Below are 14,167 nucleotides of genomic sequence, written 5' to 3'. Positions count from 1 at the left end.
AAACCCTACCGAAAACTACCTGTAATACAGAAGATAAGGGGCCTTTTATACTGAACACCAAATTTCCAAAAAATTTGAAATTTTATTAGATTTGTTAGGCGTCTTAGACAAATAAAGTACTACATTAATAAAGATATATGCCCAAGACATAATGTAACCAGTGAGTACTTGTTAAGATACTAGACCAGAAGCAGGCAATCCCCAGCATGGGTGCCAGAACATGGCATGCAACGGTATTTTGTTTGGTACACACACCTCTGGGCAGACAGCAGGGAAAAGGCCAGGGCTGTGCTGCCACAACAAAGATTGGGCCTCTTGCATCTCCCTCACCATCCACCCATGGCATGCCAACATCTTAGAAGTCAAAGTTGTGGATGTTTATAGCATTCTGACCAAATACGTTGCTGACTCCTGTACTAGACAGTGGGTGAAATATTCAGAGAACCTAAATAACAAAGGAACCCACGTCCCATTTTTAAGCACAAGTCTCACTGTCTACAGCCACCTTGCAAGTAAGTCTTTGGAAAATGTTCTCTTCTGGCAGTAAGAACAAATCACCAAGAATGAAGATATATTTCAAAGTACTATATATGAGGAAGATACAGAAAAAGCTGATGGCACTCCATTTCAAGAATAACAGAAAATTAGGATTTCTACAGTAACAGATGGAACAAAATTGCTCATGCAACCTGAACTAACATTTCTCCAAAATAATAACAAGTCTTAAAACAAAGATTGCTCAGTGTTATTTAAAGAAGTTATAATTTTTTGGAATTTGCTTTTAGGAAAACATCACAAATGTCTTCCAAGTCTTGTAGTCAAATTATTCCATACTGTGGAACCACTCATCCAGTGACAGAGAAGAATTAAAGGGTGTGATGCACACAAAAAACTGCCCCATGTGCATGTTCAGGTCTTTTAGCGTACCGCTAAGTCTTTTTACTTATACATTACATCAGCAGTGCTCCAGCTTTTAGCCCCACAAGCCAAATGAGCAGAATAGGGCTAGTCTGTGTGCTGGATCGAGCCCTCTGGGCCCAGCCAGGTACTTGCAGAGCCTCAGCTGGCCTCCAAACGTTAGATTCAGGTCCTGCACTAGTCCCCCGTGCTCAGATTTGAGCCTATGCTGCCCCTACCCAGCCTTGCATGCCAAAATCAGGCAACCAGTTTAGCATGCAGAACGTAGGGCTCCCTCAGGATCCTGAAATTTGGCAGCCAGGGGTGTGAAAGGGAGGCACTGCTTCCAGACACCAAATTTTCAGACTTGCATGTGTGACAACACAGCACTGGGGGCCAGATCTGGCTGGGGGATAAGCACTGCTGTATTACATTCAAATACCAAGAACAGTCCCACCAACATCAATAACTGATCAGAGTAAAATTAATCATGGGATTGAACTAGAAGACCTCTGAGAGTCTAATTGCCAAGTTTGCAGGTTCTGAACCCTTCTGAGATTTTTGTGAAATGGGTACTGTACATATATTTCAAACAGAATCAACCATCAGTCATACGAAAATCACTAAGTGCCATATCCTGAGAAAAGAAGCCCACAGACTACACACTGTGAGGCTTGAAGCAATGCTTAATTTTAAAAGCACATGTTCCCTTGGACAAAAGCTCTGCCAAGTCAACATTTGGAGAGAAGGCACATAATGGGACAGGCATTTTTTCCACTTAGGTCTTAAAAGGCAGAAGCTTTTTTAATTCCAACAGTTAAAGTCACTTTCAGCTGTTGAACAAAACTGGGAAATTTCAGACAAATCTCAAATGCATTATTTACTATCACTCCTACTTTGCACTGTCCACCTCAAATAGATTTGTAAGTCTATACAAATTAGTAGTCAGCCTATAAAACAAGCAACATTCATTCTTTTAATAAATAAAATAAGTCTCAATGCACACCTGGCAAAGTTGTTTTAACTTCTATTTCTTCACTAGTAGCATCAGCTTTGTTATCACAGGCTATGAAACTACAAATGTAAAACTGCCTATATAGCGTACTGGTAATTGCAGTGCCTCAGGCCAAAGTTAACCCACATACTTATCTTATTGAAAATTCCACCCAAAGATTGCCATACCTTCTTTGATAACTTGCATTCTGTGATGTAGGGCCTTCATTCAAAGTGTTCTTCTTGACATCATCTTCCCATTTTCTTCTCGTGTAAGAACCACTACTACGTATTGAGCTAGCAGATGAGTCCCTGTAAAAAGATTGCATTTTTGCAAACATTTACGTTAAAAATAGTTTTGTTAGTTTCTTTGGAGAACGCTAAACACTAGAAAGAAAAAGAAGAGAATTGGGATGCAAGAATTACCTGAAAAGGTAAAGACATGAATAAAGGAATTCAATATAATTAGGCATTCTGAAACGTTCTATACATAAAGTACTAATGTCCAGCCATGTTATGACTGAACACCAAAAAAAAAAAAAAAGATTGAAGGAATCTAGGGGAGTGAAAAGAATCCATGATTATCTCATTAATAATCAGCATGTATATGCTGACATCACTGACAAGAGCAAGAATCTCTAATACTGATATTCAGGAGTGTGAAACAGAGAACTAGTAACTCTACTAAAGAACTAGTCTCACAGCATCTCTCATTCCTGACAGTAATTTCCTAGCTCAAAAGCTGCTTGTCAGGTAGTGAAAGCCCAGAATAGTATGCAACATGACCCACAAAAGCTACTTTAGAGGCCTAATCTGTACTGTAACCTACAACTACTTTAGTTCCTAGGTAGTTCCAGCAGTTTGTAGGAAGCAAGAACTCCACCAAAGCAAGCCAACTGCAAAAATAACTTTACTATGGGAAAAAAGAACAGATACATTTCAACAAAGTATAAAATAAAAAAAATTTTAAAAAATTGAGAAAAAATTGAAAAAAAATCCATCAACTTTGAGCTAAGAACAAGTAGAAGTGTAGAGAAAGTGGGGGAAGGAGAGAAAATGACATCTGGAAATGATACACTAGGTACCTCACATTCCCCATGACAGAATTTATCCCTAAAAATCACTCACTTCTTACTACAAAATGGTATTTTTTTCCTCTTTAAAAAACTTTTTTAGCTCTTATGTTGTTGTATAGAACCTTAAGAATGTAAACCACATCAGCTAAAGGTACAGCTCCTGATGCTCAAGAGAGATATAAACTGCCCTATTCTTAATGCCCTCGCTTGTCATCCTGCCACTGATGGCCCTGTCCACCAGGGCCTAGAAGTCCCAGATTCTGTGACAGGCCACCCCATCCCCCCAGGGTAGACCACCAGGCTAGATGAAGCAGCACCACGGACTGGATCCAGGCCTCAGTCTTTATGTCTGATGCTCCGATACAGAATAAATGAAAACTGAAGCAGAATTTGGTCCCCTTGGGCTGTACAGCGAGTCCAGATTATAAATTACAACGAAATATTTCTCTCTGTCAAGATTAAATCAATGCAGGAGGCTTGTTCTGGGTGAAGTCTCAAAGAATAAAATCAAAATAAAAAGACAAACATTGTTAAAAACAAACCAATAGTAACTAAGTGATTTCAGCATGAAAGGAAGAATGCCATACCTCCAAAGGATAGGAAGCCTAAACAGCTTCAGCCACATGTCCTTAAAAAAAAATAAAAGCTTTTCAAGAACTGGCCAACTCAAATAAGAGATGCTCCAAAAAGAAAACAAAGTTGAAGGGAGAAAGATAGCTTAAATGCTCCTTTTTCAAAACAGATTCTGCCATCCAGAGACTGAATTTAAGCAACAGCGCTTTAAAAATGTAAGAAAAGTCATGTGTTTGCCTTCTGCATGTTGTAAACCGAAACCTTCCATTTCAGTAGAAACCACTTGATATTATAAGTAGCGACATGACCTTTCAAGCGCAGGCTTTTCAGCTAATAGAAAGAGATGTACAATTAGAGAACCATTTAGATATGGTCTTTCCAATGATTTCATTGGGGCAAATACTTAGGTGGCCTTCTTGAGGCCTTTAGTGTGTTCCACACATTAATCCAAGGATTTCATAGACATTAGGGCTGGAAGGGATCTTGGAAGATCGAGTCCAGCCGCCTGCCCCAGGGGCAGGAAGTCAGCTGGGGTCAAAGGATCCCAGCAAGATAAATGTCCAGATGTCTCTTAAAAGGAGTCCACAGAAGGTGCTTGCACCACCTCTGGAGGCAGTCTGTTCCACACCTTGGGGGCTTGGACAGGAAAGAAGTTTTTCCTTATATCCAGCCTGAAATGGTCTTGGAGTTTGTGACCGTTTGACCTTGTCATCCCTTGGGGCACTCTGGTGAACAGGTGTTCCCCCATAACCTGATGTACACCCCTTAAGTACTTATAGGCAGCCACCAGGTGCCCCCTGAGCCTGCGCTTTTCCAGGCTGAAGAGTCCCATGGCTCTCAGCCTCTCTTCATAAGGCCTGTTCTCTTGCCCTCTGATCATGTGCATGGCTCTCCTCTGGACTCTCGCAAGCTTCTCCACATCCTTTTTTAATTGTGGAGCCCAGAATTGGATGCAGAACTCCAGCTGCAGCCTGACCAAGGTCCAGTACAGTGAAAGGATGACATCCTGAGATTTGATTAAGAAGCATCTATGGATGCAAGCCAGAGTTTTGCTTGATTTATCAGCTGCAACATTGAGGATCTTCAAACAAAGTGGACAAGTGACTGTGGAAGACAGTGCAAGGAAAAAAGAGCTGGGCAAGTGCACCAAACACTAAGTGAAACTTTTAAGCACCCAAAAGTTTAACTCAAATTAAACGAAAAAGACTAAAAAAATTAGTAGTCACAGATTGAGGACCTGGAAGGGCCTTGGCGTCTAACCTCCGCTACTTTGGAGGATCCTGCAGCTCTTGAATTAGGATTCTATTCTCTTGGGAGATAGAAGCCAGAGACTCAGGAGTGAAATACCTTTGCAGATAATTGTTCTAAATATTTTTCTTTTTTTTGCTTGGGCTGAAAAAGGGCAATGATGTGCAAGCAATACGTGGGAGAGGATATCATAAAAAGAATGAAAACAGAATTTTCAGGCACAGCACAAAGTGTTTGAAGACTAAACTACAAAAAAGATAGTATTCCTTTTATGCTTGGCCTTCTAGACTAAAGAGAAGAGAGAGCTAAATGGAAACGAATTACTAAGACTTTAAACAGAGTCAAGAATGCAGGCTCTAATTGCAGGCAAGGCAACCCCAATAAAAGTTTTTATAAGGCAAGTTAAGTTTTTTAGATTGTCTGGTTGGCTGTAAAATTCTGTCTTCTAAAATTGTCTGCAAAAATAGAATCCCAGAAGAGCTGGACCCATATATTCTGCCACACATGATCCTTTCAAAATGAAGACAGAATATACCACCCTAATTTTACATTGGTGGAAAAAGATCAGAATCTATTAAGCTGATCAGATCAAATGCAAGGAAAGAGAAAGTACCTGTGCCAGCAATAAAATTGTTTATATCATTATAATTTAAGGGGTTTTGGTAACTACTGGGCGCATCTACTTGAGACACTACTGCACAGTAGCGTTGGCAGACACTATCCATGATGCAATGATACTGTGCATTAGTAACGAGCTCACTGCTACTGTAGTGTAGTAGCCTCTGAAAAAAAACCCATGGGGGGATGCTTACGCACATACTAAGTGACTATGCAGTCTGCTGCTCACGTAGACATGGCCACTGTTTCAATATTACCGAACAAAAACATTTGATAACATTGTTAAATATTTGTATAGGCATGACAACCTTGAAAGCAATGCCCACATGATTAACCTTCTAGATGCATAAATTGATACCCTTAAGAATTTTTTGCAAAGTGGCAAAAAAATCTGAAGGTAATAAATATTTTCTGGGTAAATTTGAAGCCCACCTCCCACTGGAAAAAAAATGAGACTCTCTAAGCTGAATGTACACTCAGGTAACTTCACAAACAGGACATTACTCCTTTGGAGTCTGCTACTGTTAATCTGGGAGTGAAAAAATAAGGCAAAAGCACTTGCACAGGCAAAATCAGTAGCCATATCAGCAGCAACTATGAGCAAGACTGCAGCTGTAGTGATATTATGCTAGTATGGGCATGAATCATCACATCTGCATCCGTGGCATGAAAAGTCAACTTTGAAACTCATCTTGCCCGAGTACCATATTTAACAAGTTATTTCTGGCACTGTTAACTGCTGAAATATACCATATTTACTCAAATACAAGACAAGATTTTTTTTACCCAATCAGCACAGGGGAAAAAAATCTCCTCATCTTACATTCACAAAAGATGAAACCTCATTAAATACACAGCCCATCATTGAACTGCTGTCAAAAGCAGCATGTGCTCAGTAAGTAAAACCACCTACAAAAGTTGATTCATGCACTGAGTATGATTATAAAACACATGAACTATATTAGGCAAACATACTGATGGGAACTTACCACTAGAACAGGTTAGTACAGCTCCTATATCTGAATAAGATATATGGTATTACCCACTGCACACAGTCCTTCTCCCCAGTGCCAATTACAAGTCATGGTGAGCCACTACAATGAATACATTTCAACTTCCTCTTCACTCCCAGAGGAAGTGGAGCTGAACCTTTCTTTCCCATTTCCAATATTTCTGTTTCTTCACCTGCCTTAAATGTCTGGCAAACATTAAACAGGGCTCCAAACATTTCACCCATAGTCTTTCTGCCACTCCTCCCTCTCTCAGCATGTGGCACATGATGGCTCTGACCTCCATGAAGTAGAGCTGGACTAGCCTGCCTTGCACATCATCTGCATATAAATTTCAGGAGGATCCCAAGACTTGTAATAAGAACACCTGGTTTCAGCCATGAGTGGGGGGCTAACTAGCACATGGATCCTTTCTGGGAAGGTGGGGGGAAGAGACATTCTGGAATACACATACTGAGCAGTGCTGAGCTGTGGAGTCACCATGTATTGAAAGGCAGTTGACTGGTGGGGCCAAGCTCAGTGAACTATATGGCAAATCACAAGTCTTTTGGTTTTGTATTATATACAAGTAGGTATAAAAGTGCTTCTTAAAAGTGTGTTTATGGAGTACCTGTGCTAAAACTTGCGGCAGTTTCAAAATACGCAAAAATGCATAAATTCTGCATGAATTAGGTCTATGGGTACCCACAGTAATTTTACTATATGTAATTTACTACAGATACGTTTATTTCATAGTCAGTGGCTGCATCTACATATGTCATTAAGGTGATGTGATAAACTCCGATGCAAATTCAGCCAGAATTAGCTCCTCCCAGGTGCAGTGTCTGCATGTCTGCTTGGGACTGCAGCAGTTTGAGCTGGGGCAGTGCAGCCCCAGGTTGGCAGAGAGCCTGGGGAGTGAACCTCAGGCTCCAAGTGGCAATATCAGTTGGCAGAGGGGCTGGCAGGGATACAAGGGTGCTAATGTGCAGGCACCAGGCAGCCTCAGCACTTCAGCACCCTTGTTACCATCTACACATGTGTGTGAGTGCACATAATTACTCTGCTGTAAGATAGTACTGTCCCATGGCACAGTTAGTTAATTTACTGTGCCTGAATACTAGTACACCTGTAGACAGGGACACTTTACTGGGGAGCTAATTAGTCAACTCCACAGTAAAGTGCATGTGTAGATGCACTCTGCGTTTTTAAATCTGCATCTTACTTCCATGTGCCTAGGGAGATTAGGGTCTAACAGTAAGTTGGGGGAACAGAGGGAGACCTGACTCCCCAGATTTATTTTCCCCACTGTAGCAGCAGAAGGGGGACAAATTCAAGGCAAATTTCCAAAAATTAGATTGTATACCCAAGAAAGTTATAACAAATTTTCTGGATATGGAATTGAATTATTGGAGGGTTGGCTTATATTCAAGGTCATCTTATATTTGATTAAATATGGTAGATACTACTTTTACTTGTGCAAGACAAGATTACACTCTTGGTAGTGTAAATCTTCAAGTTTTCCCCAAAAGGCGTCTGTCCATTGCTTTTTAAGAAAGGAATATGCTGTCATTTACTGATATTCTGTTCTGAGGCTATAAAACAGCAGCATTCTTGTAACTGCAATGTTACCCATCTGAAAGACTAGAAGGGACAGAAACGCTTTGGACTGAACAACCCAGAACTTTTTTGCATTAAGTTTGGCTAGACTTCTCTCTCAGAAATCCAGGGACCAGTTTCTAAGAAATTTTGAAGTAAAACTGTATGTATATTTATACACAAGTTATAATTTGAGAGTCACCTGTTCTCTTTCTCATCTATGTCAGATGTACTGGCCAATCGCCTTGGTATTGTAGGTGCAACATATGCAAGTCTAGTTCCTTTACCATCCTTCTCCTGCAAAAGACAAATATTTTTTAGGAGTGAAAAATAGCTGTGTAGATGGTCGCAAGTGATGTTAAAAGTGAAAATAAAGTTTGTTAAACAGCTGCTAATTATAGTGCCATCCGTTGAGAATTTTTTTAGGCCAATTCCAGTTAGATTTTTCCAGGTTAAACTGTGGAATTGGCTCCAATCAGAGGTTAAGAATAGCAAAGCACCACTGCGAGACCAGCAAACTCTTCAAAGCATCTAATAGTCTTAATTTTCTGCAGCATTTGATTTTCTGTTATTGGGACTCCAAAAAGGTTGGGTTTAAAATAGCAATGGCCAACTATATGTCTTTACACACTATAGTGGTATGGTGTTTTTCATAAATCTGTAAACATATTTAAATCAGCACTCTGTGCCAGAAGACATAAGTACTTGAAAAGGGAATGACTGGACTTAAGAAACCCAGAAGGGACAAAATAATTAGTTGCTCAAATACCCAAACAAGCTACGCAACTATTTTGGCACAATACTTCACGGTTTCATTATGCTCCCAAGAATAGGTGAATGAGGGGGTATAAAAAGCTTCCCTTTTGACTTCACTTACAGTACCCGTATGTAAGGGACAGAAACCATCACAGTGCAAGCCTTGGGACCAGATAAACTGTTTTGCATGGGTTGAGATGTATGCCCTCCCTTTCCAAAGGTGGCTCAAAACTTGCAGTTCTGAAGCAGCTCTAACTCCTAGCTGTAACTGTAGCTTCATGCATCAATTCAATGCCTTTAATTTTTAAAGATTAAAAGCACTGTAACTGCTGTAATGAGGTAATCTTTAGGACTGCATATTACATTCAACTGACATCATAATTAACATTTACACTAACTGTATCAGTGGGTATTTTCAAATGTTTTATACTCTGAAAATTGATTACCTTTTCTTTGTTGTCTAATGAAGAGGAGAGCCTGGGGCTTGAAGCTGAACGCATGACACCTGTGGAGTCCTTTTCTTTCTGAGCTTCTTTGGAAGCTGTAATCTCTGCAAGTGCACCATAACTACCAGTCTTCCGAAGACCTAACCTCCAGGAAGCAGGAGATTCATCTTTTCTCTCTTCCTCTTTTGGAGAAACTTTGGTCGTTGAAGTTGGAAACTAAAGGTGAAAAAAAGACATACAAGTTTAAGACCCTTAATCCACACTAACTCTGATATTTCATTCAACACACAGTGCAAAATATGCTATTTTCAGTAAATGTACAAAAAATTGTGGGGGAGAGAGGGAGGAATGAAACAGCTTACACACCTCCTGGGTACGTTAATGACAAATAAATAGCTGGTAAAAGGAATACAACATTTTCTAACAGTTAGCTTTAAAAATCCACACTTTAACACACATTGTGATAATGGGGCAAACAAAAATTTACACACCATTTAAAATCATGCAATCTGGTATGAACAGTTTGATTAAATATGTTATTTTGCAACCTGAAAACAAAATCTTGTGCACACCAAAGTCTCACCATAGACTTTTCACCCTTACTGGGCACAAGAACAATGCCAGTTTTTCGCAAGCCCTGCCTCCATGATGTAGGATCTATTGACTCCACCACAGGCATGATAGGAGGAATGAAATCATACTAAAGCCAATTAAGACAAGACAAAGATAAAGAATGAAAGAATGGAAATGGCGGGGGAGGGAAGTTGTTTTAAAGTCACACATTTGAGTCCTTGTTCATGTACGCTGCTCATCGTTAAAGACCACAAAATATTTAAGAGAAGAAAACATTTTAATACCTTTAATAACTTTAATGCTATCTGCTCATGCAGATGTACCTGAAGTAGCTTCATTACCAAGATACGATCAGTGTCACTGCAGTCCATGTACTACACAAGCCTATCAGGATCCTAGGGATGTACTTGATGGTTGAGATCCAACCAACATGCTATTGGCAACTGGGATAGTTTAAACCTACTCTGGGTAGGTGCAGAGTGAACATTTACCATTTCAGAAATAAATCTTGATATAGATATCTATAATCTATTATGTTATCAAAGTGCAACATACTGGGAGCGTACATTTCAAGAAAGTTCACTTGATCTATGGTACTGAAATTACAGCAAAACATGTGCCATGCTTTATACAGAAGAGGCTGGAACATTTGTACCCAAGTAGTTTGTAACCCACTTTGTTCATATAAGATTGCTGAATGAAAGACAAGCCCTTCTGCAAACAGCTGCACAAGGACTGTTGAGATGCTCCTGCTATTTGTTGCAGCTTGCAACTTCAAGGACACTACCCAAATCAGCTGGAGTTTATCAGTGGCCCCACACAGTTGATCAGGGAAGAGGCACCTTTTGGTGCCACCCTCCTTTCATATGACTTCAGACTCAAGGGATGAACGCTGCTGCTGTTCACACCCACTCTCCTGCTGAATTCAGCATGAGGGGAAAGGAGGATATGACTGGTAAAAGCACTCGCGCCCTGAGACCTGGTACTATATAAAAAGTAGGAGCTCAGACCAGTGCTCACAAGCACCTGCACTAACTAGGCAGTAAGCTCAGAACTCATCCTGCACACACAGAACGGCTGAAGAGGGGATGTGGCCAGACCCTCCTCACCCTGCTCCCAGATCTACTGTTCCAGCTGTATACCACGGCATTAGGATTATCCTAATCCCTCAGATCTAGAGCAAAAAACTGCATCCTAACGCCATTAAGTAGTTAAAGTTTTCAGAGCCTTGTGGCAGTTGACGGACACAGTATAAAGCAGCGATTTTCAACCTTTTTTGTACTAGGACCCATTTGTAAACATTGACGGCCAGTGCCCCTCACTCCCAATCTGCTGCCCCCTTTCCCTAGGCCCGTCCCCCCAGCATGGGGGGCAGGGGGTCGGGGTGTGTGGGGCATGGGGAGCCCTAAACAACCCCTTGCAACCCCTGGAACTCTGTCTGCCTGCAAGGAAAAAGCCATGGTTTCCCCATTTTTTTCTCCTTAAAGGAGATGCCATTTTTTTAAAGTTTATTCATGACCCTTTCACATACTCTTGTGACCCATGGGTTATGAAACGTTGGTCAAAAGGGTCTGTATTTATTAGGGATATCTTCAGTTAACAATGTAAGAGAGATATTAGGGTGGGTGTCAAAGCAATGAAGCCTAGAGATGTTGTTGCAAGTTTGGAGCTTGAAGCAAAAAGACAGCAAAATTTGTTGAGGTGAGATGTGAAAGTTGGACAGTATTTAAGTCGGTCAGAATGGCCACCATGAGTAATGCACCCATCGTGTCAACTGAAAATGAATCTCTCAAAGAATCGTAGTTACTGGGTAGTAAAATGCACATTAAAATGTCCGTAGATATGGCAATTGATAATTGATACCAAACTAAAAAGTTTTTTTTCTTTCAGTGGGGATAATCCCTTTTACTTTCTCAAAAGCCTTTCACAAATTTAAATCCTTTCAATCTCCATCTATACCGGCTCATTTCAGTTCTGCATTCTACCACTCTTCTCACATCAGGAATCAGTAGTAAGCAGTTTATAAAATGTAGGTTCTTTGTATCTTCTAAAAATGTTTAATTTACTCCAGACCTGCCTGTGTATAAGAATAGGGTCACACTGGGTCAGATCAATGGTCCATCAAGCCCTGTGTCCTGTCCCCAGTGGTGGCACTCTTTAAGGGAAGATCAAAGGAACATGAAATATCTAGGAGGACTTAATCTTCTGTCATACATTCCCTATTATCCACCATCAAAAGCAAGATGGCAGAACCATAACATAACCACATTTCATATTTTTCAGCAACAGGTCACTTGTCCTAACTTGTTCAGAGTAAGTGATATAACTACATGTCTCAGTCCCTGAACAAGATTAGATTTAAGATTTCCCTCCATCTCTCACTACATATTTGTAGTTTGGCGGAAAGGCATACCATATTGATTAAAGCAGGTATTGCATCTGTAATTCAAGAACTAGCGTTAAGCATATCAACTCTGAAAAAGCCAGAACAGCACCAGCACTTCATGGTCATTGGAAGAGGTGTGCCTATGTTAAACACAGCTTTGGTCTTTATAGTCAGAGAATATCAACAATTTTTAAGGCACTGACCTAAAGGTTTATTCCTAGTAGGGCTGTCAAATGATTAAAATTTTTTATCGTGATTAGCTGTGTGATTAAAAAAAATTAGTCACAATTAATCATGATTTTAATCACACAGCTAAAAACTCAAAATTATGCAGATGCTTTGTATGGTTGGGGGTATGTGGGGGTGTGTGTGTGTGTGTGGGGGGGGCGGGAATCTGTGAAAGGGTGGGGGGGCTGAGGATGTGTGTGCATGTAAGGTTTGGAGCCTGGGGAGGGGAGGGTCCCTGCATGACTTGGCAGGATGTGGGATACTGTAGGTCAGGAGTGAAGGGTAGCAGCAGGACTGTGGCTTGGGAGTGAGGGACAGAGACAGGGCATGGGCACATTACTGCCCACCTCACAATCATGTTACAACCCCTGCTCACAGGTGTCCTCTTTTTTGAAACTGGAAATATGGTAACCCGACGGTAATGCAGCCTGACGGTGTGCAGAGCAGTGCCCAGAAGTTAAGTTTGTGGAGGGGAAAGGGTGAGGGAGGGGGTAGATTGAGGCCCCCATGCTGAAGGAAGGAGTGGGGCAGGGACAGGGGTGAATGGGGCCCCAGGACAGGCTGTGGGATGGAGCCACAGAAGGCCCATCCAGGGGTGCGAGGGACGACCTGACCCAGCCCTGAGACCCCATTCATCCCAGCCTCTGCCTCATTCCCTCCCTCACTGTGGGAGCCTCAATCTGCCCCCCACGCACCCCTTCCCCTCCACAGAGTTACCTGCTGCGTGCTGCTCTACACGCCCCCAGGTCGCATTTCTGGCCGTGTTCATGCTACAGGTGCTCATGTGCATTTGTGTGCCTGTACCCCGCCCCTGCCCCACCTTCTTCCTACAGCACCCAGGCTGCCCTGAAGCTCTTCTGCACTGCCGCTGCCTGGCTGGTCAGCCTGGGGCCAGAGGTGATAGCAATGGAGGAGAGCCTGGGCTGCAAAAACCATGTGCATAATTAACATGTTAAAAAAATTAATGCAAGAAATTAACCCATTAAATTGTGCATGATAATGTTGACTATTTGACAGCCTTAATTCCTAGCCTTCCTCAATGGTTGAAGCTTCCTAAAAGCTGTGGACATTACATTTTGAGAGGAAAAACTCAGACTCAAAGCTAACAGTCCACTAAGATAGACTTCTCACCCCAGGCTGTGGAGGGCGCTCTTGCCACTACAGTCCTGAAGGCCAGATCTCTAATCCTGCACACAAAGAACAGACCTTGTGCACACCCTCAAATCTGTTCTAAGATCCACTGCATAATAAAGACCTAGGCATTGGACAGATGCGTGAGAAACTAAAATTGATTGATAATTTTCATCAACATAGCCAGGGTACAACCAATAACGAGACTAAAGGTAGAACTATTGGGAAAATAATCCTTCCTCTGTTCCAAACCCTGGAGAACTCTTCAGCATTCAGCCCAAATACATTGCGGTCAAGAGTGAGAGCTAAAATCAGTTTATACTCATTTCAGACATTCTCTTTCAGCTCCTATGGATTAAACCAAGGTGATACCTAAGGCTACAGTTCAGTAAAGCTGCATTAGTCCTAAAATTAATGTAACATCAAGACCATTTCTTCTGTCCCTTAAGGAATACAAAATAGACACTCAAAAAATTAATGTTAAATTCTGAAAAAGCTTGAAAATGAATCTCTTAAGGAGGGAAGCATGTTAAGGAGACAAAGATACAACCTTAAGAGTTTAAAATACAGCAATACCAGCCAGTACGGGCACAGATTCTTTCAGAAGAAACTCCTAGATAAACCTATTACTTGTGCAAAGGGAAAAGTAAAAGG

At 41.2% G+C, this 14,167-nt stretch overlaps 1 protein-coding gene across 1 annotated transcript in view; it reads right to left on the bottom strand.

Moving 5' to 3' along the window:
- PPP1R12A (protein phosphatase 1 regulatory subunit 12A) overlaps window positions 1–14,167 on the bottom strand; it is a 187,223-nt gene that overhangs the window by 52,349 nt on the left and 120,707 nt on the right. The window contains exons 12-14 of the mRNA XM_019543931.1: window positions 9,196–9,411; window positions 8,196–8,290; window positions 2,080–2,202 (exon numbers count right to left, since the gene is read on the bottom strand). Of these exons, the coding sequence (XP_019399476.1) occupies window positions 2,080–2,202; window positions 8,196–8,290; window positions 9,196–9,411 (434 nt within the window). The remainder of the gene's footprint in view (window positions 1–2,079; window positions 2,203–8,195; window positions 8,291–9,195; window positions 9,412–14,167) is intronic.

Source organism: Crocodylus porosus, unplaced genomic scaffold (assembly GCF_001723895.1).
Source record: "Crocodylus porosus isolate Cpor-Errol unplaced genomic scaffold, CroPor_comp1, whole genome shotgun sequence".
NCBI classification, from domain to species: Eukaryota; Metazoa; Chordata; order Crocodylia; family Crocodylidae; genus Crocodylus; species Crocodylus porosus.
Note: the sequence above shows the minus strand (reverse complement) of the source record. Positions and strands in the feature narration are given on the sequence as shown.